The sequence below is a fragment of the Amblyraja radiata genome, chromosome 19, assembly GCF_010909765.2.
Source record: "Amblyraja radiata isolate CabotCenter1 chromosome 19, sAmbRad1.1.pri, whole genome shotgun sequence".
In the NCBI taxonomy this organism is placed as follows: Eukaryota; Metazoa; Chordata; class Chondrichthyes; order Rajiformes; family Rajidae; genus Amblyraja; species Amblyraja radiata.
Genome location: NC_045974.1, coordinates 35,480,530 through 35,507,854, shown reverse-complemented (window position 1 = coordinate 35,507,854; position 27,325 = coordinate 35,480,530). Strand labels below are relative to the sequence as shown.

The 27,325-nt window shown below is 40.7% G+C and overlaps 1 protein-coding gene across 1 annotated transcript in view; it reads left to right on the top strand.

Moving 5' to 3' along the window:
- The first annotated feature begins 3,721 nt into the window (after nt 1-3,721).
- ptprq (protein tyrosine phosphatase receptor type Q) overlaps nt 3,722-27,325 on the top strand; it is a 167,269-nt gene continuing 143,665 nt past the window's right edge. The window contains exons 1-10 of the mRNA XM_033038385.1: nt 3,722-3,805; nt 6,014-6,160; nt 6,890-7,007; nt 7,307-7,564; nt 9,141-9,358; nt 12,291-12,471; nt 18,002-18,292; nt 19,894-20,178; nt 20,614-20,886; nt 24,378-24,638. Coding sequence (XP_032894276.1) covers nt 3,722-3,805; nt 6,014-6,160; nt 6,890-7,007; nt 7,307-7,564; nt 9,141-9,358; nt 12,291-12,471; nt 18,002-18,292; nt 19,894-20,178; nt 20,614-20,886; nt 24,378-24,638 — 2,116 coding nt within the window. The remainder of the gene's footprint in view (nt 3,806-6,013; nt 6,161-6,889; nt 7,008-7,306; nt 7,565-9,140; nt 9,359-12,290; nt 12,472-18,001; nt 18,293-19,893; nt 20,179-20,613; nt 20,887-24,377; nt 24,639-27,325) is intronic.

Here is a 27,325-nt window from a genome sequence, read left to right as displayed (position 1 = left end):
TTCCGCCCGCTGTGGAATTTTCGCGCCCAAAATACCTCAGAATTAATAATAAACAACAAACTGAAAGATGCGACTTGATAACTATAGTGCAACATGCATCTTGCTCCATATTCTGCAATAACACTGCCTGGCACTAAGTTACAGCTCTGAATTGCGACTGAATTGACACATTCAAGTGTAGAGTGAGGGATGTTTAGTTAGTATCCGGTGTGCGTTTACTGTTAAATACACTTAACATTGTTTTTAAATTTATAAACTGTACAGACATGTCCCTATAAGTGTGGCATCGGATGTATTTTTAGCCGGTCCGTGATGCTTCCTGACCACCTAGATACATGTTCTATCTTCCTCAAGTTACTGTATGACCAGAGAACACACTGACTTTGCAACATGTTCGCTCTTTCCCGTGCACTTCAGGAATGCGGTTTCAACTGTGGAATTACATTGTATTGTATTTTAATGACCACACAGCCAGGCTGGTGGAATTTGTTATCAGTACAGCTCGGTACAGGTTCCAACATTTCATCAAACATTAAACTTATAACAGAGATATACATACAGACAGACACATTTCATAATACATAGGGGCCATGCTTATTCGTATTCCTCACCGTACAGAGTTTAAAAAGTTAATTGCAGTGGGAATGAAACTGTATTTGAAGCGGTTTGTTTTGGAGGCAATTGACCTGTAACGCCTCCCAGAGGGCAGTAGCTGAAAGGCTTAGTGTGCAGGGTGAGTGGGGTCAGAGATGATCTTGCGGGCTCTGTGAAGTATCCGTTTGTGGTAAAGTGATTCAAGGGATGGTAGGGGTAAGCCAATAATTTTGGATGCTCTGTTGATGATGCGCTGTAATTTCTTCCGGGAGAGTGAGTCGAGACTGCCGAACCAGACTGTGATGGATGAAGTGAGGATGCTTTCGATGATGGCTGTATAGAAGCGGAGCATGAGATGAGACCTTACTCTGAACTTCCTTAGCTGTCGGAGATGGAAAAGTCTTTGCTGGGCTTTTCCATAGATGTGGTCTGCGTTTGTCCTCCATTTGAGGTTGTTGCTGATGTGGGTTCTAAGGAGTTTGAAAGTGTCAGTGATGGAGATGGATTCACCTTTAATGAGCACAGGAGTTTTTGGGGATGGCTGGCGTCTTGGGTCGATGATTAGTTCTTTTGTTTTTGATGAGTTGAGTAAGAGATCATGGTCTGTGCACCAGGTCACTGCTTGGTTGACCTGTGCATGGTATTCAGTTTCTTGGTTGTTGGTGATGAATCCTATGATGGTTGAGTCGTCCGCGTACTTGTACAAGTTGACAGAGCTGTGGTGGGATGTGAGCTGGTTTGTGTAAAGGGAGAAAAGCCAGGGTGAGAGAACACAGCCTTGGGGTGTGCCTGTACTGAGGAACAGAGGGGAGGATGTATTATTGTTGATCCTCACCCTCTGTTTCCTGTTCCAGAGAAAGCTGTGAATCCAGTAACAGATGCATGGGTCAATGTTCATGTCCAGTAATTTATTAAACAGTATGGCCGGGTTTATTGTATTGAATGCCGAGCTGAAATCCATCAACAGGATGTGGGCATATGTGTTTGCGGACTCCAGGTGGTTCAGAATGTGATGGGTTGCTAAGTTGACGGTGTCCTCAACTGACCTGTTGGCTCTGTATGCAAATTGGTATGGGTCCATGAGTGGGGTGGTGACAGTTTTCAAGTGATTGAGTATGATGCGCTCAAATGAATTCATGACTGCCGATGTCAAGGCAATGGGTCTGTAGTCATTGAGGCAGGAGATGGTCTTGGTCTTGGGAACCGGGATGATAATAGATTCTTTGAAGCAGTTGGGTACTGAGCTTTGACAGAGGGAGGTGTTGAAGATGTTGGTAAAAACCCCAGCCAGTTCCGCAGCACAGTGGTGGAGAACGGAGGGGCTGATGTTATCTGGGCCGGGGGCTTTATTCCTCTTAAGTCCCCTGAAGGTGCTCCTCACCTCCTCCTCGTAGATGGTGAAAGGGGGGGGAGGGAGGGGGGAGGGGGGAGATGGTGGTGGAGCCGGTGCCTTCTCAAACCTCCCATAGAAAAAGTTGAGTGTATCAACATGACTTCACACTGCGCCAAGTAATTTACAGATTACACCAACGTAAACATTGCAGCACAGGAACGTGACCTGGTGTTAATTTCGTTATTTATCTTGCCAAGGATTAGCCCCCAACAACCCAGTAAAAGGAAGACACAAAAGACGGCACATGCTGCATTCTGGAGCCAAAAGAAAAAAAAACCCGCTAGAGGAACTCAGCAGGCCAGGCAGCATCTGTGGAGGTAGGGGGGTAGTCTCTGTTTCACCTCCTTTGATGCTACCTGACTCCCTGAGCTCCTCCAGCATTTGTTTTTACTAAAAGTGATGGATTTAGAGTATACTTGAACAGATTGTTATAGAATTTGTTAAACATACAAAATTGCATCTTTCAGAAAGGCAGATATCTGGTTGTTGTCATGCTGTGGAACTATCCTTCTACAGAGGACATCGAACACGTATTCATTACAAGCAACTAGAACACCTTAATACACCAAACATTTAAGCAGAGAAAGCATGTTTAAAGAAAAAAACAAATGCAAGATAATCCACTGAAGGGCAGTATCCCAATTCAATACTCGATGATGTTACTTGGAGTTAATAATTTGAAAATGTTCAGTGAATATGAACAGACGGAGCTCTTTCATTGGTGTATGGTTCAGACATCAAAGATATGAGGGTAAAATGATGGAAAACTTCTGATGGGGAATTCAATTACTCCAAAATATAATGGGTTCAGAATCAATCAGTGCCTTCAGAAAGGAATGGGATATTTATGAATGTGAATACTATGAGTAGAGGGAAGGGGACTGAAAGGTCAGTAGCTCTGTAACTGGTGCAGACTTAATGGGCCAAATGTAGTCTTCCTGTGCATAGAATCAAACAACTATTTATCTGTTAAATATCTGTATGCTGGAAAGAGAGCAGAGAAGTCCAAATTGGAAAGAGTACGGGGAAGATTTATGAGAATGTTGCTAAGACTTGGGAGCTTGAACTAAAGGGAGAGATTGGGCATGCTAGGAATGTATTCCTTGGAGTGTACGGGACTAAGAGGTGATCTTACAGAGGTGTTTAAAGTCACAAGGGGAATTGATAAGGTGAATGTGCACAGTTTTATTTTTTACCAGGGTAGAGGTATCAAGAACCAGAGGATATAGTTTTAAGGTGAGAGGAGCAAGATTTAAGAGGAACCCGAGCGGCAACTTTTTCACTAAAAGGCTGGTGGGTATATGGAATGAGCTGTTAGAGGAAGTAGTTGAGGCAGATGCAATAATATTTAAAAGACACTTGGTCAGGTACATGGATAAGAAAAGTTTGGAGGGATATGTGCATAATGCAGAAAATGGGAATAGCTTAGGTGGAGCATCTTGGTCAGCATGGATGAGATGGGCTGAAGGGGTTGTTTCCAGGCTGTATGATTCCATGACTCTATAACGATCTTAACTATGAGTACAAAGCTTTGTTTGATATCTGTATGTTAATTAGATGTTAATTATACATATAATTGTGGGTTGTACATCCCAAAGTATTTTAGTCTACATATAGTCTGCCTCGGAAAACCGGGATCTTTAAGATGGCTTATCCTTGTGCAGGAGTGCTTAATCTTTTACAACATGTTCCTGGAGTAGAAAACGCACATTCAACAGAGAAGTTAAATATGACATGGAGCAGAATAAAAGAAGTACCAAATTGGATGGAGCCATATATATTTGTATATTCTTAAATATTCTAAGGAGTGCATTTCAGGTAAGATCATAGAGTATGTACTTTTGATTCTAATTATTATGTATTGAATATTAACATGGTTGTGAGATGTATAATGGATTATGTCATTTTGTATTACTCATGTTAAAAATAAATCTGCAAAGAATATTAGTTTCAAGGTAGTTTTTCGATTTACTGGACTAATTGGTTGTTTGTGACATAGACTGCTTCCCATCCTATAAGGTGCTACAAACAGACTGACTCCACAGTTACTGAGAATGTATCCCTTCCCATCCTGTCTGTTGTAAGGAGCCCTCAAATTCACTTGGACCAATTCTGACACCTCTGTCCACTTTCTTCAGCTCTCAGTCTTCACCTCAGAAAACAAACTCTCCCCTACGTTTACTCCAAGCACACTAAGTCACAGAGCTAACTGGACTACACCTCTTCCTGCCCCATCTTCCTGGTATCATCCCTTCCTAGAGTTTCTCACCCTGACTCCATGTGTTATCGAGATGAGGCTTTTCACTCCAGGACATCGAAAATATCTACTTTCTTCAGTAAATAAGGATTCCATGATGTTGATCGATGTTGCCTTCCTCTACATCTGTTCTCACTCTACCTCTCCACAGACAGATAGAGACCCCTGGTTCAAACCTTTCATTCCACCAGCCTTCACATCTAACATATAATTCTTCACCATTTCCATTAGCTGCAATGCGACCACCCTCCCCATCACATTGGCCCCCTCCCTACACTGATCTGCTTTCCGCAAAGACCACATTCTCCATAAACCCCTGGTTCTCTCCTCTCTCACCCACCCCAGGCACTTTCCCCTGCAACAGTACACCTGTCCCTACACCTCCACCCTCTTTACTAATCAGGGACCCAAACAACTTTTCCAGAAACTTGCTGAGTTTCAAGTGAGTACAGAAGACGGGGCTCCATTGTATCAAAGAGGTCATAAGGTCTTAAGGTCATAAGTGATCGGAGTAGAATTTGCCCCATCAAGTCTACTCTGCCATTCAATCATGGCTGATCTATCTCTCCCTCCTAACCCCATTCTTCTGCCTGCTCCCCATAACCTCTGACACCTGTACTAATCAAGAATGAAATTGAAGAGAGCATGGGATTTAGCACCTAAGGGGAGAGGCTGATGGCCAGATGATGCACATCAAAATTTCTAAAGATTTGGATAGCAGATTATTGCTTTACCCTAAATAATAGTTAATTTGAAAAATTAGCCGTGAAAAGCTTCTGAATAATCACTGACCATTCTTGGACCCATATCTACACTTCCTATGATGGAACAGTGCAGAGCTAGTCTCCCGTCCTGATATTATTACAATATTGAATATTAAATATTAAATGGAATGCGACAGCAGATTAATTAATAGGATTGGTGAACCAAAATTGAGATTAGCATTGAGGATGATTTACCCGTGACATTGATAGAGGTAATAATACTGATGCAGTGGGATCCAGTATTCAACCAAGAGTACGAGCATTCCTTGTGTGGCTTGGGTTGATATGAATACATATTTGAATTTCAAGCTTTTCCAATACAGACTTTACGCCCTATCCTCAAAATCTTAGCTCAAAATACAGTAAAGCTCAATTAATCCAGCATGCCGGAATGGTACATGTCCAAAATGGGACTGCAGCACAGCTATTCCTAAATAACCACTGAAAGATTATGGAATGGACTGCTGGAGGATGTTCTTTTAGAATATATGAATATTGTTAATACAGAACCAAGAAACCTGCAGCATAAACAAGGATCTGGAAGATAATGATCATGAGAAGCAAGATGCCAAATGTGGTAATGTTTCCTGAAACCATTCAAGTGTGTACACATAAATCACTTAAAGAAAGGTGTGGACAGCTTCCTGGTTCTGGTGAAGAGCCACTCAAAATAGTTTCAGGCTAAAAGCACCTCCATTGAATGCTCTGGAGAAGAATTTAAATCTATTTTTGAGCCACGTGGACCTCTTACGCAGATGGTCTTGCACACTATACCACAATTTCATTCATTTCAATTTGAAAAGTGTGTGGAATGAAATGGGATCAGGCACCATTTCATGTCTTACCATCCAGCTTCATAGGTAGAAGAAGAGAGAACAGTACATGCAGTTGTAATAGTACAAAAATAATAGTATTCATACAAAATTAGAGAGTTAAAAAAGAGTATATTATAGTTAAATATCACTGCATAACCTGATAAAGATCCAAATAACACATATTTTTCAGGTGACGGATTGCTTAAATTGCCAGTTGGCTACGAATAGATCGGCACTAAGTGCTTTGGTCGAATGGAATCATTTCCCAGATGGAAAACATGCAGACAGTTACTTGATCACATATGGAACATTGTCTCCACATTTTTCCAGTACTGTGGTGAGTTCAGTAACATAATTACATCTTATGTGTAGGAAGGAACTGCTGATGCGGATTTAAACCAAAGATAAACACAAAAAGCTGGAGTAAATCGGCAGGTTATGCAGCAAGATGCCAAATGTGGTAATGTTTCCTGAAACCATTCAAGTGTGTACACATAAATCACTTAAAGAAAGGTGTGGAGAGAAGGGATGGGTGGCGTTTCGTGACCGAGACTCTGGTCTGAAGAAGGGCCTCGACCCGAAACATCACCCATTCCTTCTCTTCAGAGACGCTGCGTGTCCCACTCCAGCTCTTTGTGTCCATAATTACATCTTATTTTGGTTTGAGATTGTGAGATGCTTATACAAGAGCACACATATTCCAGGTAGAAAATCACATAATTTCACTTTAAATTCGGAGAGCAATGTTTTCTTCTGGATTTAGCTTGGTTATTGACTATCAAGTTAAAACAAAAGTAGATATTATGATACATCAAATACATTGTCACTAGAAAATGCACAATTAAAAGATGTAAGTTACCAAAATTAATGTTAAATGAAAAATGTGTTTAGATTGGAATCAAATAAAGGTGAACAATTGTGTATACATTGGAGTCAAAATGAGTTTTGTTAATTTATTATTTCATGCTCATCAAATATTAAACAAGATCTTTTTAAGGATAGTCTCCCCCAAAGCTAAGGACTCTCTCTTTATAACTACTATTGCTATTTACTTTCTGCTGTTCAGAGATCTGTTCAGGGATCAAGTGTCAGTTTGGATGACCTTCAGGAAGATATTAGCTATTATTTTATTATAAAATCAGTGACCAGTGGGAAAATCACAGACAGCAAATCATTTACTACTTGTAAGTATGAGTTTATTACGGCATGCTTTTATTTACCATTATGTAAAACAAAAAAAATATTTAGCATGACATTTTTTGCTATTGAGTAATTATTCTTGTAGTAATGGAAAATGTATATTTTTAATTAGGTTATTTGTTAGGTTATTGGCAATCCAAATCATTTATGGTTCAAGATTATATGATGGTGTGACATTAACTTATAGAGTAAATGTAGAAGAAAAATATTTTAAATTTGATTTCTTCAAAAATGTCAATTATTGATTTGGTGAGAGGAATATATATATATTTTTTTTTTTCAGGTTTGCATGGAGAAGCTGGCTTTAAAACAACCATTTCAACAACTACTGCTTCATTTGATTGGAGTGAATTTGGGTTTGGAAGATTTTTAACCACAATAAGCCTAAATTTCACTTCATACCATATACCACCTACTATAAACAATTACGTGTGGAATGAATTAAAGCCTGGAACTTTGTACAATTTCTCCTTGGAATTCAAGCAATCCCATCATATTGGACTCACTTTCACACAAGTATTTAATATAATTATTGAAACAGGTACGATAAACGAATGTATATGAATGGACAATCATGTTGAATTTATAAGAAATTGATCATTCTATTTTGAAAACAGATTGTTTTGTAGGAAACATTTTTGCTATTTAAACTAAAATTGAAATATTCTGATAGGTTGACTAATCAATTAACATATGTTTCAAATTAAAGAATTTTAAAAACAAGCATTCTATTTTGCATAACAAAAAAGCTTGTCTTACTTATCTAACTAATATGCTAGAGAGAATTTTTATGTTCAAACCTAATATATAGATTAAAAAAGGCATGAAGTGCTGGAGTAACTCAACGGATCAGGCAGCATCTCTGGAGAATATGGATAGGTGACGCTTTTGGTCAGGACCCTTCTTCAGGCTGACTGTAGATAGGGGGAGAGGGGGGGGGGGGTGGGGGGGGTGGGGGGGAAGAAAGCTGGAGGAGAGGACAAAGCCCAGCAAGTAATAGGTGGACACAGGTAAGGGGAGGTAGATGTTTGGACAAAGGACAGCTATGAAAAGACAGGTGATGTGAGAAATTATTGAAGAGTTGAGAATTGTAAAGCTAGAGGAAGGAATGGGGGTGGAAGGGGAGAGGGAGATTTAGGCACAAGTCTAGGTCAGGCACAGGAGAGGGAGTGGGGAAAAGAAAGGGAGGTGCAAGGAGGGGGGGGGGGGGGTTAGTTAAATTGGTGGTTTCAATGTTCTATGTAGTTGTACCCATTTCTCTCTCCCCCCCCATCCCCCCCCACCCCCCCCCCCCCCCCCCTTTGCACTCATATGTCTTTATCTGGCTTCTCCCACACCTCTAGCATAATATGCCATCTATTATGTTCTATGCCCTGCCAATGACGACCAATATGCCATATGTCCTTTTTTCTCACCCCGTTGACCTGCGTTTCCATTTTCAGGGAATTATTAACTTGACCTCTCGGTCTCTTCTCTGTTCATCAAGGCCTTAACACCCTTCCAAATTGCCGTATACTTCTTGCTCCTATTTCATTTCCCGAAAACATCACCTTGCACTGGTTGGAATTAAACCCTATTTGCCAATGCTTGACACAACTTTCCATCTGAAGTCCCTAAACCAGCTAAAACTAGTCAGGTTGCTACAATGATAAGATTCAAGGACCATCCTATCAGTTAAGGCTCTGGTTTGTAGAGTTACCTGAAGATACATGGAAATGTTCCCTGTAATATTAGATATTGGGTATGTAAGCTGGTTGATCATCATTATGGAATATTTGTCAACGTCTAGATCAGACATCAGATTGCCTAATCTGGCACAAATAGTTCTGCCATTTGAGTTGATTTTGGAAGAATATTAAGATATTATATTTGGCTTTCTGCTGCTATGGCCTTGTACAATGATCACTGATTAGCCGCTGTACAACAGATAAATGCAGAGCCCTTGAACGGCAAGTATTTGTTTAGGAGTATAGATCAAATATTGAATGGTTAATGGCACGGTAAAAATATAAAAGCAAATGTTTGCCTTCATCTTGCAGAGATTGTATCATATAGACAAAATGTTTATAATTCTATTATTGGAGCACTAATGAATAACACAGAAATTACCTTGGTAGCACCATGTCCTCCTGGCTGGATAGGATCATTCCAGAGCTGTTACTGGATCAGAAAAGACTGCAAGAAATGGAAAGATGCTTCTCAATTCTGTAAGTCAGCAACTAATGGCATCCACCTTGTTGACATCAATACCGAAGAGGAATTTCAGTTTATATCTTCTCACCTGAGGTCACAGAATGACTTCAGCATGTTATGGACTGGGCTAAATGACATTGAAGTAAGTTGGAACATGTTATTTCATAAATATTGTTACGCCACCAGTGTACAGGATCATGCATGATGGATATCCATTGGAGAAAAACCCCAGAGAGGTATAGAAAACTGTTAAATCAGACTTAGCTGTTGTCTCCCTCTGTGAAAAAGACAAACGCCTTGTCTAATGATTGATTTGAGTGCAGAATTTTTATCAAAAATAAATGTTGCAGCAAATTTCACAATTTTTAATGAAAATAATGTTAGGTAGTTCATTAGAAACAAAATGATTATGAAACAATAAGAGAAATAAGTATGATTTTGCACTGAATTAAGTAGTTCGTGTGAAAAGCGCTATTGCAGATTTTATTGTTGTATGATATTATAGGTTCTCATGTTCCACAAACTTAAATTTGTTTTCCTGACTGAAACAATAAATATTCCAGACAGCTGCTTTACATCCCTCCCTTTCCGTGGGAGATAGACAAAGTTAATTAGTCAAGGGAGTACTTCCAGTTACATTCAGATCAGCTTGCAGAATCAATAGAAACCCATTATGAAAAGCCTACTTTCTGATCAATCATCACATTTTTAACCTTTACCATCCCTGTTCAAAGTATACAAAGATTTGATTTGAAAAAATAAATATTGTTATTTTTATAATTTAATACAAAGGCCAAAGCAACACTTAGAAAGGACAACATCAAAACAGTGCATTTGATAATAGTCAAACAACATGGACAACATGGGCTGAAGGCCAACAAGATGCTTCATCTAAGCTAATCCCATTTGTCTGCATTTAGCCCATTCCTCTAGACCTTCATTATGCGAGTACCTGTCCAAATCTCTTTTAAATGTTGTTAATTGTACCTGCCTCAGCTACTTACTCTGGCTGTTTATTTCATATACCCACTACCCTCAAAGTGAAAAAGTTGCCCCTCATGTTCCTGTTAAATCTGTCACCGTATACCACTGCCCTCTGGTTCTGGATGCCCAGCCACTTCCTGCACTCTAAGGAATAAATTGGTAGCATGCTCAATCTCTCCCCATAGCCAAATGCTCGAGTCTGGCAACATCCTCATAAATCTTCTCTGCATTCTTTCCAGTTTAGTGGCATTTTTCCTGCAGCAGGGTAGCCAAAACATAACACAAAACTCCAAGTGTAGCGTTACCAGTATCTTGTACAACTGTAACATAATGTCCCAACTCCTCAGCAAAAGAGGTGCTGATCCATTCAGCTGCTCGGCCCTTAGCAATGTACTCATCCAGGGATTGGTTAACAATAGCTTAGTTTGGTTTATAAATACAGCATGGAAACCGGCCCTTCGGCCCACCAAGCCCACACCGACCATCGATTGCCCGGTAACACTAGTTGTATGTTAGGTAGACAAAAATACTGGAGAAACTCAGCGGGTGAGGCAGCATCTATGGAGCGAAGGAAATAGGCGACGTTTCAGGTCAAGACCCTTCTTCAGACTGATGTGAGGGTCGGGGTGGGGGGGGGAAGAAGAAAGGAAGAGGCAGAGACAGTGGGCTGAGGGAAGCTGGGAAGGGGAGGAGAAAGCAGGGACCTGATATTGAAGAAGTCAATGATCATACCACTGGGGTATTTCACTTTCGCATTCACTCCCTACACACAAGGGACAATTTACAGAGGCCAATTAACCTACAAATCTGCACGACTTTGGGATGTGGGACAAAACTGGAGCACCCAGAGGAAACCTCCATGGTCACAGGGAGAATGTGCAAACACCACACAGACAGCACCCAAGGCCAGGATCAAACCCAGGCGTCTGGTAACGTGAGGCAGCAACTCCACTGTGCCACCCCTAGTTAGTGTAGTTCAATTTCAGGAGTGACCCCAGGATATTGTTGACAGGTGGCTTATTACAATACAATACAATACAATACAATACAATACAATATTTATTGTTATTTGAGCCTCAGTGAGGCTCAAACGAAATTCCGTTTCCACAGCCATACAAACAAAGACAATTTCCTACAGACATACACACAATTTAATTCACACAAACATCCATCACAGTGAACCCACTGTGATGGAAGGCAAAGTCTTTTCTCTCCCCTGTTCTCCATTTCTCTCCCGATGTCCAAGCCCCAGGCGGGCGATGATAAATCCCACGGCCATTTTAGGCCGTGCCGGGCGATTTACGGCCCCGCTCCCGGTCTAAAGGTCACAATGTTGGAGCCCCCGGCGGGCGCTGTAATGTCCCACGGCCATGAAGCCGCGCTGGGCGATGTACGGTCCCGCTCCGAGTCGTTTCAACCCTGCGACACGGGCTGGAGAAGTCGTGTTGCGGGAGCTCCGGGAAGCGGTCTCTCCACCCGGACCCGCGAGCTCCCGATGTCCCAGTCCACCGGACCTGCGGCTGCGTTGCTGGAGCCTCCGAGCCCCAGGAGTCGAGTCGCAGCAGCGAGTCACCACCGCTCCCCACGCTCCAAGGCCGGCCAGCCCCACGATGGTGAGTAGTCCGCAGCTCCGCAGTCTCCCGAGCCCCCGGGACGTTCAGGTTGGAGGCCGCTCCACGGTGCTAGGCCCCAATGACAACGGAGACCCGACAGGGAAAAGGTCGGGTCTCCCGGACAGGGAAGAGATTTTAAACAGTTTCCAACTCCCCCCCCCCCCACATATACACATTTAAAACCAGTATTAAAAAACACCAACAATACATTTAACTAGACAAAAAATAAAAAAAAGACAGACAGGCTGTAGGGGCCGCTGCAACGGGTGAGTCGCGCCACCACACACATTGATACAACCACCTCTTAGCATCTTTAATGACTTTCATTAACCGGGTGTTTAAGTAATTTTTCAAAATGAGAGATTGACTAGTTTTAAGGAAGTGCTCCCACATAACATTTTCTCCTTTAAAATATTAAGATTGGAAAGACTTACGATATGACCGAATATAGTACAATAAATATTTTCCATTTCTCAGATAGAAAATGAACTTCAATGGACTGACAAGAGTGCCTTTAATTTAAGCACCACCTTGCTGCAAACTCTGCCATCAAACGACAGTGACTGCTACGCATTACAATTGAATGCAGTGGGTCCCGACAGTGTACTTACTGGGCTGTTCTGCTTCTTGGCTTTGCCATACATTTGTGAACATGAAGGTAATTTACCATGCTTCAACACCAGATCATCTGTACTATGTTTGCTGAATGACCAAAGCAAATCTAATATCTTGCATCTCATATTTTGCTTGGGCAGCTTACAACCCGCTGGTATGAATCTTGATTTCTCTCACTTCAAGTGGCCCTGGCATTCCCTCTCTCTCTCTCTCTCTCTCTCTATCCCTCCCGCTCCCAAGTCGCACTCAGTTCTTGATTTCACCCTACAAGCAGCTAACAATGGCCTGTTTTCTTTATCATCATTATTTTTTTTGCATATCGTTCATTTTTCTTTATCTCTCCACATCACCGTCTACATCTCTCGTTTCCCTTATCACTAACCAGTCTGAAAAAGGGTCTCAACACGAAACGTCACGTGTTCCTCCTCTCCAGCGATGCTGCCTGTCCCACAGACTTACTCCAACTTTTTGTATCTATCTTCTAATATCTTGTTTGCTTGCACTATTAAGCAGACTGCCTTATGTGGCTTGGTGGCCAAGCAACCAAAAGTTAATGTCAAATTGAAGCAATTATTGTGCACATTCAGAAGATCCAATGCTTAATTTTTTCAAAGATTGTTTCAAACTGTTGTATGATACTTTCGTATGATCACTATTATTTAATTTGTTGCTCTAGCATCTAAATTAATATTATGGATTATTCTAGAGAGATTACCTATGGCAGAAGGCTTCATAACGGAATTGTCTGTGTTGCTGTGATCTGCTTGTTAACAGTTCTTGGTTTTTGGTTCTTGGTCCTCCAAAATATTCCAAATGGAATTTAAACTAGAGGTGGCAGAGGGTGGACTTAAGCAAAAAAGGATTCTTGGAGAAGAAGAGCTACCTTAAAATTAGTTGCAACTGGTTGAGTAACTATGGTAGGGTGAAGACTATTCCATGCTTTAATTGTGCGGGGGAAGAACGAATTGCTGTACACATCTGTCTTGGTAGCTGGTATCTCAAATTGGATCGAATGCCCTCGTCTGCTCCTAATAGTGATGAGCGCTTGATCTAGTTTGGCAATAATTAATGGTTTTGAGACTTGCATAATTTGTTATGCATAAAGCCATTAGTGGTTGAAAGTATTACTCTTACGACATTTATCTTTTGCTCTTGCTAAATTACTTCCATAAATATCAATCCAGGAAACCATACACAAACCATTTATCAGTATTTTTAAGTTTGCCTAGAAAACTTTAATTACTAATTAAAACTTTTAAACATTTATTTGAAAAGTGCTTCTTTGTTGTTGCATGAACTTCTGATATATTTGTATTTAGTGATTTCTATTTAAATGTTCAGCTTAATGTGGAAGTAGTCTGTCTTACTCATGATGAAGTGATGCATTTATGCAGTTCATTGTTGTATATGTATGATCATTCAGATGTGTGGTGTACCTGTATATGTATGTACAATATGTACAGAATTACATTATTTTATCCATGTCAGCTGTAGAATTTCACCAAAATGATTTATCGTGGGGCATATGGTATCATTACTGTATTGCAGAGCTTGCAGTGGGTTCTTTAGATAGTATGGAATCCTGCACCATATCTCTATCAGCCTGGGTCTGAGGAAGGGTCCTGCTTCAAAACATCATAGAAACATAGAAACATAGAAATTAGGTGCAGGAGTAGGCCATTCGGCCCTTCGAGCCTGCACCGCCATTCAATATGATCATGGCTGATCATCCAACTCAGTATCCCGTACCTGCCTTCTCTCCATACCCTCTGATCCCCTTAGCCACAAGGGCCACATCTAACTCCCTCTTAAATATAGCCAATGAACTGGCCTCAACTACCCTCTGTGGCAGAGAGTTCCAGAGATTCACCACTCTCTGTGTGAAAAAAGTTCTTCTCATCTCGGTTTTAAAGGATTTCCCCCTTATCCTTAAGCTGTGACCCCTTGTCCTGGACTTCCCCAACATCGGGAGCAATCTTCCTGCATCTAGCCTGTCCAACCCCTTAAGAATTTTATAAGTTTCTATAAGATCCCCTCTCAATCTCCTAAATTCTAGAGAGTATAAACCAAGTCTATCCAGTCTTTCTTCATAAGACAGTCCTGACATCCCAGGAATCAGTCTGGTGAACCTTCTCTGCACTCCCTCTATGGCAATAATGTCCTTCCTCAGATTTGGAGACCAAAACTGTACGCAATACTCCAGGTGTGTTCTCACCAAGACCCTGTACAACTGCAGTAGAACCTCCCTGCTCCTATACGCAAATCCTTTTGCTATGAAAGCTAACATACCATTCGCTTTCTTCACTGCCTGCTGCACCTACATGCCTACTTTCAATGACTGGTGTACCATGACACCCAGGTCTCGCTGCATCTCCCCTTTTTCTAGTCGGCCACCATTTAGATAATAGTCTGCTTTCCTGTTTTTGCCACCAAAATGGATAACCTCACATTTATCCACATTATACTGCATCTGCCAAACATTTGCCCACTCACCCAGCCTATCCAAGTCAACTTGCAGTCTCCTAGCATCCTCCTCACAGCTAACACTGCCCCCAGCTTAGTGTCATCCGCAAACTTGGAGATATTGCCGTCAATTCCCTCATCCAGATCATTAATATATATTGTAAATAGCTGGGGTCCCAGCACTGAGCCTTGCGGTACCCCACTAGTCACTGCCTGCCATTGTGAAAAGGACCCGTTTACTCCTACTCTTTGCTTCCTGTTTGCCAGCCAGTTCTCTATCCACATCAATACTGAACCCCCAATGCCATGTCCTTTAAGTTTGTATACTAATCTCTTATGTGGGACCTTGTCGAAAGCCTTCTGGAAGTCCAGATACACCACATCCACTGGTTCTCCCCTATCCACGCTACTAGTTACATCCTCGAAAAATTCTATAAGATTCGTCAGACATGATTTACCTTTTGTAAATCCATGCTGACTTTGTCCAATGATTTCACCACTTTCCAAATGTGCTGCTATCTCATCTTTAATAACTGACTCTAGCAGTTTCCCCACTACCGATGTTAGGCTAACTGGTCTGTAATTCCCCGTTTTCTCTCTCCCTCCCTTCTTAAAAAGTGGGGTTACGTTTGCTACCCGCCAATCCTCAGGAACTACTCCAGAATCTAAAGAGTTTTGAAAGATTATTACTAATGCATCCACTATTTCTGGAGCTACTTCCTTAAGTACTCTGGGATGCAGCCTATCTGGCCCTGGGGATTTATCGGCCTTTAATCCATTCAATTTACCCAACACCACTTCCCGGCTAACCTGGATTTCACTCAATTCCTCCAACTCCTTTGACCCACGGTCCCCTGCTATTACCGGCAGATTATTTATGTCTTCCTTAGTGAAGACGGAACCAAAGTAGTTATTCAATTGGTCCGCCATATCCTTGTTCCCCATGATCAACTCACCTGTTTCTGACTGCAAGGGACCTACAGTTGTTTTAACTAATCTCTTTCTTTTCACATATCTATAAAAACTTTTGCAGTCAGTTTTTATGTTCCCTGCCAGTTTTCTTTCATAATCTATTTTTCCTTTCCTAATTAAGCCCTTTGTCCTCCTCTGCTGGTCTCTGAATTTCTCCCAGTCCTCCGGTATGCTGCTTTTTCTGGCTAATTTGTACGCATCATCCTTCGCTTTGATACTATCCCTGATTTCCCTTGTTATCCACGGATGCACTACCTTCCCTGATTTATTCTTTTGCCAAACTGGGATGAACAATTTTTGTGGTTCATCCATGCAGTCTTTAAATGTCTTCCATTGCATATCCACCGTCAACCCTTTTAGAATTAATTGCCAGTCAATCTTGGCCAATTCACGTCTCATACCCTCAAAGTTACCTTTCTTTAAGTTCAGAACCATTGTTTCTGAATTAACAATGTCACTCTCCATCCTAATGAAGAACTCAACCATATTATGGTCACTCTTGCCCAAGGGGGCACGTACAACAAGACTGCTAACTAACCCTTCCTCATTACTCAATACCCAGTCTAGAATAGCCTGCTCTCTCGTTGGTTCCTCTACATGTTGATTTAGATAACTATCCCGCATACATTCCAAGAAATCCTCTTCCTCAGCACCCTTGCCAATTTGATTCACCCAATCTATATGTAGATTGAAGTCACCCATTATAACTGTTTTGCCTTTGTCGCACGCATTTCTAATTTCCTGTTTGATACCATCTCCAACTTCACTACTACTGTTAGCTGGCCTGTACACAACACCCACCAGCGTTTTCTGCCCCTTAGTGTTTCGCAGCTCTACCCATACCGATTCCACATCCTCCAAACTAATGTCCTTCCTTTCCATTGCGTTAATCTCCTCTCTAATCAGCAACGCTACCCCACCTTCTTTTCCTTTCTCTCTATCCCTCCTGAATATTGAATATCCCTGGATGTTCAGCTCCCAGCCTTGGTCACCCTGGAGCCATGTCTCCGTGATCCCAACTATATCATAGTCATTAATAGCTATCTGCACATTCAACTCATCCACCTTATTACGAATGCTCCTTGCATTGAGACACAAAGCCTTCAGGCTTGTTTTTACAACCCTTATACAATTATGTTGAAAAGTGGCCCTTTCTGATTTTTGCCCTGGTTTTGTCTGCCTGCCACTTTTACTTTTCACCTTGCTACCTATTGCTTCTACCCTCATTTTACACCCCTCTGTCTCTACGCTCACACATTTAAGAAACCCTTTCCCTTTAACTCCATCCTCCACTATCCCATTCGACACCCCACCCCCCTTATTCAGTTTAAAACCACCCGTGTAGCAGTGGCAAACCTGCCTGCCAGAATGCTGGTCCCACACCTGTTAAGATGCAATCCGTCCCTTTTGTACAGTTCCCCCTTACCCCAAAACAGATCCCAGTGATCTAAGAATCTAAATCCCTGCCCCGTGCACCAGTTCCTCAGCCACACGTTCAGGTCCCGTATCTCCCTGTTCCTGCTCTCGCCAGCACGAGGAACTGGAAGCAAACCGGAGATAACAACCCTGGAGGTCCTGCTTTTCAGCATTTTTCCGAGCTCTCTAAAGTCACGCTGCAGAATATTCATCCCCTTGTTTCCGACATCATTTGTGCCGACATGCACTACCACTTCCGGATGTTCACCTTCGCCCTTGAGGATTTTCTGCACTCTGTCCGTGACATCCTGGATCCTGGCACCAGGAAGGCAGCACACCATCCTTGCATCCCGTCTGTTGCCGCAGAAACCCCTGTCCGTACCTCTCACAATGGAGTCTCCCACTACAATGGCGTTGCCTGCCTTAGGCCTTAGAATCATCTGTTCATTCCCTCCACAGATGCTAGCTGACCTGCTGAGTTACTCTAGCACATTGTGTTTTACTCAAGATTCCAGCATCTGCAATTCCTTTTACCTGGCATCATGTTCCATGCTTCTGCACTTTGGCAGATTTTGTTCACTTTCCATAGCTGATGTTGAACATTGGAAGTAAAAATTAAAATGTGTGTCAGTTTATCACAGATGTTCTCTAATTATGGATTTATGTTAGATTACAATATTTATACAAAAGAGAAAATTATTTTAACATTTATTGTTTTTCAGTCTTAATTCTTCCCAAGACTATTAAACTAAAATCAGAAGACGTGAGAGAAAATGAGGCCACTATTATCTGGGATAGCTTACAGGATTTATTCTCCTCAACATCCAAGTTATTTATCTGGTACAAATCAAATTCTGTTGAAGGAATACAGCATTTCTACAAAATATTCCCAAATGAGACTAAAGCAGTTATATCTGAGCTGAAACCTGGGCACCACTATTATTTTGCATTAATGATGAGCGATATCATGGGTGCTCATAGAACAGTTACCTCAGTTTTGAATGTACAAACAAGTAAGTTTTTTAATGTGCTACACTGCTGGTAGATAATGTAATATCATCAGCAATATAACTTCTTTCAATGACAATAGAAGATAACATTTCATATTAATTATCTCTATATTACTAAAACTCTCATCTTGTTTGCTTGCCTGTTTCGTATTTGCGCAAAAATTGTACACGATAGCGCTACAAATTATGGCCCACCTTACTCACCGTTTTCCTGTGATGGAAATGAAACTAGTTTCATTCAGATTAATGGTATATTTTACAAGATATTGACGTTTAAAACTTTTTTAAAAAGCAGTGCCCCCACTTGCCCCGCCCCTACTTGCTGTCTTTACTTGACAGGCATCACAAAGGATACCCCACGGATGCTATGTAGGTGCTATGGTGATGGTGACAATAGCACCACGGCATCTGCAGTATACCAGCACCTGCAGTTCCTTGTTACCATTCCCATGACGGTGTGGCCAAGTATAACACCACCTTGATCTTTAAGTTTGCTAGCGATCCAACTTTGTCGGTTTGAGCAACAACAACAATGAGATGAAGTACAGGAAAGAGATCGAGAATAGACACAAAATGCTGGAGTAACTCAGCGGGACAGTGTCTGAAGAAGGGTCTCGACCCGAAACGTCACCCATTCCTTCTCTCCAGAGATGCTGCCTGTCCGGCTGAGTTACTCCAGCATTTTGTGTCTATCTTTGATTTAAACCAGCATCTGTAGTTCTTTCCTGCACAAAGACATCGAGAATGTTGTCTCATTGTGTCAATGTGTCAGGACAACAACCTAGCTCTTAGTGTCAGCTAGATGAAAAAGATGATTGTTGACTTCAGGAAGCGAGGAGATGAATACAACCCTAACCTCAACCGAGTTGCTCTAGAGTTGACCAATGGCTTCACATTCCAACATCCTAACCTGGTTTCTTCACACTGTTGTAATGATCAAGAAAACACATCAGCATATTTAATTTTTCAGGCATCTAAAAAGATACGGTTTATCCATGAGGATTCTCTCAAGCTCCTATACAGGTGCTGTAGAAAGTGTTCTGACAGGATGCTTTTCTGCCTGTTATGGCAACAACTCGGCTCTTGACCGCCTGAACCTGCAGAGAGTTGTGGACAAGCCCAGGCTTGATACTTCCTTCAATCCAGTCCACCTTCACAGTGAGTTGCATCAGGTGGGCTGGCAGTATCATCAATGATGCCTGCTACCCTGTACATTCCCTTTTCTCTCTTCTAGTTTCTGGGAAAAGATGCAGGAACTTGGAAGCCTGTTTATCCAAACTTAAGAACAGCTTCTTCCCAACTTATATCAGACTGCTGCAGTAGAATAATCTATTTTACAGCCCCTTCCTGGAGGTACTACAACATACTCTTAACTCTACCTCATTTGGTCATTATATTATTGTACTTTAACATTGTTTTTGCAGCAGCTCGGATTGCACTGCAAGCTTGCACCATTCTGCTGTTTTGCATTGTTGTTACATTTATTGTCATACTTATCATTTTCATTTGCATAACTGATTATTCTGTGAGCTTCATATGAACAAAACATTCCATGCACCCTTGTGTTTATGGCAATAAACTAAATTGAATCTTCTCTTAAATAGGGCCAAATCCACCACAGAATCTTACATTGGGAGAGCTAACATCATCTGAAATACAGCTGCTTTGGGGTCCTCCAGAGAATTCACAGTCTGGAACTTTTCATTACTACCTCATCAGCTATATGCCATTAAAATCAAGAGGGCCAATAACAGAAGATGTCGCGACAGAGAATACATCTGTAGTACTTGGGAACCTGAAGCCATTCCGCTCTTATGAAATCTATGTCCAAGCAGTGACTGAGGGAGGATCACTGAGTTGTGCTGAAGGGCCGTTGTTTGCAAGTACAGGTACAGAGACCACTATTTTCAAGCAAAGATAACCACAAAATGCTGGAGTAACTCAGCGGGTCAGTCAGCTTTTCTCCAGAGATGCTGCCTGACCCGCTGAGTTACTCTGGCATTTTGCGTCTATCTTTGGTGTAACCCAGCATCTGCAGTTCCTTCCTGCACTATTTTCAATCAATTAGATATGAACCTATATTAAAACTGTGTCATTCTGTAATATGTTCAGTTATATACGTTCTGAAATACATTTTCACAGGTGACATTTATAAAATGTTTCCCTGTAGTTTAAAACAATGTAACAAAATAATCAAAATGATTGTGTTTCACGATAGTATTGAGATGGAAGCAACTACCAGAGTAAAATTAAGCCTTTAGAATCTGAACATTGAAGCTATTCTTGCATGCTTCACTAATTATTTACCATACATTGTGACCTAGATCCCATCCCTCCTGCCAGTATCTACATTGATAATGCAGATGTTTGGGAGAACACAATGATTGTACACTGGGAGTCACCATTGGAAGGATGTGACGAATACCACCTTCACATACAGATGAGCAATCAAAGCAGTGAAATAAAACAGTATTCGGTGATAAATACAACATGGTTTCAATTTGATTTCATGATTCCTGGAGCTACATATGACATTGAGGTGATGGCAGTAAGAAGTGGAAAGAGAAGCAAACCAAAATGTATCACACAAACTACAAGTAAGTAAATTATTTTAGTTATAATCTATTTGGGTGGATTTTCCAACAGTATATATTCTGTGGTTTTGAAATTACTCACATAGACCTGTTGCTGCCACTGTGACAGAATCCTCAGGAAAATGGAGAGAACTTAGTTCAGTTGCCAGGTAGTGTTTCTATGGATGTCCTTGTTACCTTAAAATTAGTGAGGCATTTCATATCATCCAGGGTTACAATTACTGGGTGTCGATGCATACTGTAAAACATGAGCATGCTGACTGCAACAAGGACATGGTGGGGTTATAACCATGGAATCCAGGTAAAGCTAATGGCCAATGGCCTATTGACCCAGGAACAAAAAATGATGATTTATCTTGGATTGATCCATGACTTGAAAAGTTAGACGTGCCCAACCATCCAAATGTCAACAGAGAATGGTGCCAAGTGACACTTGCTATGTTAAAGCTAGCTTATTCCAGCTTCGCACGATAGCTAAAATCAAACCATTCCTCCAATTCAATGACCTTGAAAAGATCATCCATGCATTTATCTCCTCCCGCCTTGATTACTGCAACTCCCTCTACACTGGCATCAGCCAATCATCCCTGTCCTGCCTGCAATTGGTCCAAAACGCCGCAGCAAGACTTCTGACGGGCACCACGAAAAAGGGACCACATCACCCCGATTGGCCTCTCTCCACTGGCTCCCAGTGCGGTTCACAATCAATTTCAAGCTCCTCCTTTATGTATACAAAGCCCAAGGGCTTGCCCCCACCTACATCAAAAATCTGCTCACCCACCATTCTACCTCCAGGTCCCTCAGGTCGGCCGACTTGGGGGTTACTGACCATCCCGCGGTCCAGGCATAAGCTCAGGGGCGACCGTGCTTTTGCGGGACTGTGGAACCGCATCCCTCTTCTCATAAGAACTGCCCCCTCCATCGACTCCTTTAAGTCTAGGCTTAAAACTTATTTCTACTCACAAGCGTTTCTTGAGGTCCTCTGAGGGAGCGTTATATGTATATATTTATGTATATATTGTTAGATCTATGTACCATTGTATGTTGCACTTTAGTACCTGCACTGATGTAAAGCACTTTGGTCAATGAGAGTTGTTTTTAAATGTGCTATAGAAATAACATTGACTTGACTTGACTTGACACTTGTTTCCACATATCCATGAAAATGAAATATCCTTCCACTCAATCGTTCGTTGGGATCATTTAGGAGATCTTCAATGGCACAACCACTGAGATCATGGAGAATTATAACAAAGGAATGGATGCTTGTAACTTTTTTTTCAGAAGATGTCACAGAGAAGTAAAAATGGCCCTGTTTTTCTTCATAATAAATATAAGATAATAATAGTGGAAAATGTATTGGATGATGAGTTTGTTCAGCCTTGCTTAAAGTTGCAGGGAGTTTGAAAATAATGTAGCAGGTGGATTCCTTTTGGCAGTTGTTAGTAACTATGAAAAATGATGTTTTGGTGATGTGGTAGAAAAAACAAATTGTAGGAGTTTGCACAAGATGTACTGGGACACCATTGGCGTATTTTAGAGAGCTGCTTCTTGGACTTTAGAGAGGTAAAGGCATAGTTGAGGTGTGAGGCAATAATCTGATAAGGAAGGGTATTTTTGAGGAGAAGCATGATGAACAAAAAGAGTACAGTATTGAAGTGATCAAAGTATTGTCAGTATCAGCAAACAGGAAGAAAGAAAGGATAAATAATTACGTTTAATGAATATGATTGAGAGAGCAGCAGATGGGTCTTATGAATAAGGTGAGTATGAAGAGGACATCCAAATGTGTGCTATTATGTTTTAGCATCCGATTGAAAGCAAACGTAGTAAACTTGAAAAGGATAATTTTTCAGTATAAATATTCCGTATGTACATTAAAAACATTGCCTGCCTGTGCAGTACTTGCAAATGTAAAAAGAAGAAAGTTTAAAATGAATCCATAGAATCCAAGCTAGTTGGCATTAATTGACAGGGTAAAACAGAATATGAATTTCATGTTTAGAGAGAAGGGAAGCCTTGAGCATGTCATTTTAACTTCCCTTTCTATGCCCACATCGATCTATCTGTCCTCGGCTTTCTCTGCTGCTAGGGTGAGGTCAAATACAAATAGTACCTCATATTCTGCCTGGGTCGTCTAAACCCATCATCTCCCTTCTCACCTGGTTCCACCTGTCCGCCCATGCCTCACTACTCCCTCTTGCCTCTTTATAATGGCTTTCTCCTGTAATTAAATATATGCAGAATTCAAGGATTTGGATCAGTGAATAGAGGAAGCACATGGTGAAGAGCATAAATAACTATTTATTAAAGCAAACACTGAAAACTATCAAATATCAATAAAGAAACAATACAAAATGCGTATTCGAGTCTCCTGTCTGCACACACAACAACCCAAGCTCTTCCTCTCTCTCTCTTCCTTTCTCTGCTTGGTGAAGCTTTCTTCTCTCCCCAAAGATGAAGGTCATGGTCGAAGCATGTATTCATATAATAATTTTATCTCTAAGAACAACAGATGATTATGTGTTAAGCTAGCTATCCTCCTTGGTGCCATAATGGCATGAGTTATGTGTCCTATCAGACACCTAGTCTAGAAAGTCTCTGGGAAAGCAAAGCTTATCTCCGTGACCTCGCAGGTGTCCTCATGATCTACTGGTCCATTTGAATTAGCCCAAGCATTCTTCAAAAACGTCTACTTGTTTTCCTAAGCAGGGTTCGAAATGCATTGCTGCTAATTTAGCTGACAACTCTATGCCAGCTCACAGTCTGTTTAACCCTTAAGCCCCTGTCCCACTTAGGAGACCTAAACAGCAACCACTGGTGACCTTGCCCACCACCCAAAAAAAAATCAAGGTCGAGGTGACCTGCAATCTCCTACCACCTCCCACGCATATGTTGAAAACCTTCCTCGACTATGAAGAAAACCGGCTTCGACTAGACCTGCGACTAAAAAATTATCGATTTTTAAAACGGCAACCTATTTTTAGTCGAGGCCGGTTTTAATCATGATGAAAAAATAGCAGCAACCTAGATTAAGCCTCGACCACGCGGAAACTACTTTCGACCATTAGGGAGAGTGATCAAAACCTCCGGAGACCTCATGGAAGCCTTGTGTGGCGGGCAAGGTCATCAGAGGTTGCTGTTTAGGTCTCTCAAGTGGGACAGGGGCTTTACATTACATCTCCCCACGTCACACTCTGTCCTGATGCAGGGTTTTGACATGGAATGTCAACCACCCCTGTGCCTCCACAAATGTTGCCTGGCCTGCTGAGCCCCTCCGGCAGCCTGTGGGTTTGCACATATAACATTGCATTTGGTCTACTCCTTGGTCACTGATTTATTTTCTTCTCTCAGATACAAAGATGACCTCTGTTTACCTCTGTAATATCACAAGTTCCCTCCCTTGGCATCTGCCATTTGTGTTAAGTGGAGAATCAACTCTGTAACCCTTTCCTTAATCAGATAGAAATGACAAAAGCATCTTTCTTTTTCAGAACCACTACCAGTTGTGATTGCCTTTCCCATTGATATTCAAACCCACTCAACAGTGCTGTACGTTGTAATGCCGAACATTGGTTTATTTGATGGAGTCATTGTTACATATGGAGTTGAAAATAAAAGAATACCCACTTCTAAGAGAGATTTTAATGTAACTATAGAAAAGTTGACACCTGGTGAAGAATATAAATTTGCAGTACATTCAAGCAGTGGCAATATGAAGAGCAAAACGTACAGTGTTCCTATTGTGAAAACCTGTAAGTATTGAAGATTACAATTAGCAAACATTCAAAGCAAGTATGAATTTAAATATATTGCATTCAATTTAAATTTTTATTAGGCAGTTTTTAATCAGTTTTCAGCTTTTTATGAAATAGTTAATTAATGATAAGGCTATTCATGCAGTTTTATTTGACTAAACTTAAAATAACTAACAAGAATACATTGATACCACCCTCACCTATCTTTTCCAGCTTTCTGTCCCCTTCTCCAATCAGTCTGAAGAAGGGTTTTGACCGGAAATGTTTCCCGTTGATTCCCTTCATAAATGCAGCCTGACCTGCTGAGTTTCCCCAGCACATTGTCTTTGACTCAATGTTCCAGCTTCTACAGTTTCTTGTTTCTCCAACAAAACTTTGATACTGCATCCCTAAAATGTGTGATTTTTAACAGTTCATTTGACCTTGCGTGCATTGTCTTGAAACATCTCAGACTACAGGCACAAGGAATAAGAAAGTTAAACAGGTCTTTTGTTCTTGCTTTAGGCAGAAGATAATAAATGTAAAGCCAGAAAGATAGAACTTGAAATTTAAATCAATGTTATGAATGAAAAGGTTACTATTTATTATCTGGCCTTATCTACTGGGATTTTTTAGCTATGATTTCAACATTTAGAAACCAGGTATAAATTAATCAAACACACTTAATAGCACAGTAATGTGATTTTGTCAAATATTGGAGTGACGTCTAATTATAAAATCAATTTATTTTCCTGATACTGTTTTCCAGCAGTGAATGCTCAGGATGAAGTTGGTGAACTGTCAAACTGTCCCCTCACTGATTAGGGAGGTTGATTTGTCACAACTTACAGTTAATGCACCTGTTCGAGGATGCAGATTGACTTGGTTGTGACCTTTAACTTCTCTTTACAGATACTGATAGAAAATACCATGAGAATATAGTCATAGTTGTCTCTCCAATCAATTGGTCTTTCGTTAAATCAGAACACTTCTGTCCTCCTCCTCATGCCTCTCTAGCCATCGCCCTTCTCATTAAAAATATATATGGAATTCATTGCCACAGGCGGCTGTGGGGCCCAAGTCATTGAGTATTTTTAAAGTGGAGATTGACAGGTTGTTGAGTAGTAAGGGTGTCAAAATTTACCGGAAGTAAGTGGGAGAATGGGGTTGAGAGGGAATGTTAGATCAGCCACGATTGAATGATAGAGTAAACCCAATTGGTCGAATGGTCTAATTCCACTCCTATGAATTCTGAAATAATCTGTTACTTCTATTAAATACCTGCTTGAAATGTTCCTGTGTAAGGTGAAGGATCATTGACCTGACTGTTAGTAGGTGATAAACCAAATGCATTTACACTGACCATGAGGAGAGTTACCTTTGAAGATCTAATATTCTATGTGGCATGAATATTCCCTCTTTCTTAATGTCACTTGCTGTCTAGCATCAACCCTATGGGACCTCTGGCATACAGGAACAGTGATAATATTGAATAGGGATAAGCAGCCATTTATTTTGAAGAATTCTGATGGCAAATCAGAGGAAATTCCAACTTTTAAAACATTTTTACAAAGAGTGAAATAAAGTTTTCTCTATACATATGAGATTAATGTAAACGCTGAAAAGTAAACTTTTAAAGGAAACGTTTATAAAAAGAATAGATGGTTGGTTTATTTATACAGAGGAATGAAATTCCAAGCAGATAAAAGCATTTTTTAAGCTGTTGTAGCTAGGCAGTAATTACAATTTCTTACACTATAAAAAGCTCAGTTACATTTCATGCCACAAACCACAACATTTCCAGGTTTCTTACCAAAATAATGGTTCACAGTTTTCCTAAGTTCTGATCTAGTTATTATTTTCTATAGATTTAATAAGAGAAGAATGCAAAACTGTGCATCCTGACCACAGACACTGATAATAAATGTTTAATTGTATGTACATTCTTCATTAGCACCAAGTACTTTGACAACTTTGTCTTTCTTTCTCACAGCAAATTCTATGCCGATGTCATCACAGATTTTTCTAGTAATTCTAACATCAATGTAAATATATCTTCCTCAAAAAATGGAATCTTTTCCTTAGATTCCTCAGAAATCTTTATTTCTGTTATTTATACCAGGAACAGGATTTTTCTGTGACTAATTCCCGGGTCTTCACATTTTCTCAAATTCCTGTGCTGTTATTAATGAAAACATGATTTCACTTTTTCAGGGTGCAATACTGCATCCAAAATTCCTCTTTAATCTGAAAAATGATGTTTGTCTGTTGAAGTCAGAAGTTACAAGGTTAAGGTGTCAGTTTCAGTAATGGAGTTAGGTTGGTAGATCTATCACTAAAGTGTGTTAAATGACAAAGTGGATTGGTCAATCAGCTTACATTACACTTTGTTTCCTGGCAGCATAAATTCAACTCAGCGACATTACCAAGCAAATTAAAGTCGTATAAAGCTCGAAAAGAAGCACTGGGATAGACAAATGTGTTATTTGGCAACTGCAAAAAGAAAAGGAATACAATAAGCAGGCACTTTGAGCAAATATCTTGTTGCCGCATTTTAAGATGACTGTCATGATATATTGATTTGTCTACTACAAGGTCAGACTTAGGAAACATTACATAGATGGTGCTTTACAGTTATCCCCTTGAATATGAAAGTTTGCTACTTTGCTGTGTGGAAGCGTATGGTCCTCCTAATTCCAAATCAA